General features: G+C 29.3%; 1 protein-coding gene across 12 annotated transcripts in view; it reads left to right on the top strand.

The window, feature by feature from the left end:
* LOC115232828 (epsin-2) overlaps positions 1–1,974 on the top strand; it is an 11,179-nt gene extending 9,205 nt beyond the window's left edge. For 11 of the 12 annotated variants that reach the window (XM_029802953.1, XM_029802948.1, XM_029802947.1 and 8 more), the window contains one exon: positions 422–1,974. In XM_029802953.1, coding sequence (XP_029658813.1) covers positions 422–549 — 128 coding nt within the window. In that variant the 3' untranslated portion in view covers positions 550–1,974. The remainder of the gene's footprint in view (positions 1–421) is intronic. The other variant, XM_029802956.1, reaches the window with a different exon arrangement.
* The last annotated feature ends 152 nt before the right edge of the window (positions 1,975–2,126 follow it).

Here is a 2,126-nt window from a genome sequence, read left to right as displayed (position 1 = left end):
AATTTAATTCTTTTTAGATATATATTCTTAAGTTCTGCGATTATATTTTTCTATCTTATAAGATATATTTATTAACACAGAATGAGACAATAAATATTAAATTATAATAATATTGGATAAACTTAGAGTTTGAAAGATTTAGATCAATATCTAGAATCAGGAATAACCAATATCATGATACTGGAAAAAACAAGAAACAGGAAATTTTACACTTTATGTACAAATATAAAATATTTGTTTTTTATACTTTTTTTATACTTTTACATTACAAAATGACATATTTTTTATTTTCCTTCAAGATATTGATACAAAAATCTTGAATATTGCTATATTAAAAGATGTTTAAATGTTTGAAACAAATTTTCACAATAAGTATCATAAATTATTGTACATTAATAATTGAACATGAATGTATTTGCAGCAACTATGTCATATGCAGCAAATCCGTTTGCAACTGTGACTCCACCACCCCGTCCTACAATCAATCAGATTCGACAGGATCCATGGACAGCGAATACAACTTCTGTGGCTAATCCGTTCCTCTCGTAGCCTGATCGATCAATCGAAAGCTTCATAGTTATTGCGATTTACGAGATGTGGTTTGCAATTCTGCATGTAACTCTGTACGGTATAGATTTCGGTTACAACGGTAAAACATGATTTTAATTATAGCAATTATGCATGGAGAGAATAAGATCGATGTGAGATGGAGAAAATATCCTTATCAATGAATATTTTATTGATAGCTTAAAGCATTACTTTTTGATGGATTATATTGCAACACACTTATATTGGTTGTACAAGTTTTTTTCTTTTTGCATGTACTCGCTTTTTAAAGTTTATCATGAAGTAATCACCTAAACAACACTAACTAGTAGAATGTGGCGTACGCATAATTAAGAGAATTGGGTGATTAAAAGAGATGTAACACATAAATCATGTTTTAACTCAAAACGCTTAAGCGATTCCAAGGTATGACTGGATTTTATATATACACTCCTTTCTCTATATAATATATATTTTCTATGTATGAATTGATTCAGAGGAAGATTGCTCAGCAATACTGCTTTTGCTGCTGAGGAAAGAATGTAACATAACGCTGGCGTTGAGATCAGTTTATGCGTTTTATATTTGTACACACGTTTTCTATAGTAAAAAAACAAACAACAAAACGAGATCGTGAGACTGTAATCGTGATTTGCAAAAGCACTATTATGTATCGGACATAATTCCGTTCGCCGTTATACGCTTAAGATGTGTCGATTATGATCTATAAAAAATTCAATGTTATGGCTTGCTTTCTAAAAAAAGAATCCATAATTCAAAAGGCAGCTAGTATGTTGCAAAGTGTATGCCAATTCCTTACATAGCCAATCATATACTGTATAGTCAATCATTTCTATGAATGACTTACTGCGACCTATGACACACCAAGGCACTTTTAAACGAAAATGCAACTATGAAAGTAGCATTCACGCTAACGACACGAGTACTAAGGGAATAAACTGTATTATTTTTATTATCTCTTGACTCTGGATTTTAATCGATCATAAAGCATGTTTTGTGCAGATTTGGCATAGCTGAAAAATCAAATTCACGAAACGATAATAAGTGTGTCTATTCGAAAATCATTGATATCTAAATGAATTGAAATAACAATGCGTTATTTCTAATCTAAAGTTATTTGCAATTTAACCATTTGCATCAATAATTAAAATTATTTAAAAATGAAATTATTTGTAAGATAAATTTATAACAAGTTTACAAGATGTTCTTGCCTATTTGCTATCATGTTTTTTTTAAACACGAATGACTCGAAAATACGAATCTTTCTTTATGTATAAGACAAGTTATAGACGTATCTTGATTTATATAGGAAATGTACATAATATTACACAGCATATCGCTTCCCCTTTGTCAAATGTTTGTAGCGCTCTTAACAGATGCATGGAAAATTTTTAATGATATTTAAAACCTTGTGTTTTCAATATTATTAGTCTCAGGTTTTACATGTTTGCAGAAAAATTTACTGAGCTCTTCCTTTTCTTAAATTTGCTATTCATAGTTATCATTGATACTCTTCTGATTATAGATAATTTGTTTCCCAATATATATATATATATATA

The sequence above is a fragment of the Formica exsecta genome, unplaced genomic scaffold (genome assembly GCF_003651465.1).
Source record: "Formica exsecta isolate Colony F162 unplaced genomic scaffold, ASM365146v1 scaffold15, whole genome shotgun sequence".
In the NCBI taxonomy this organism is placed as follows: Eukaryota; Metazoa; Arthropoda; class Insecta; order Hymenoptera; family Formicidae; genus Formica; species Formica exsecta.
The sequence above is the reverse complement of the archived record's forward strand: the minus strand, read 5'-3'. Positions and strand labels throughout refer to the sequence as shown.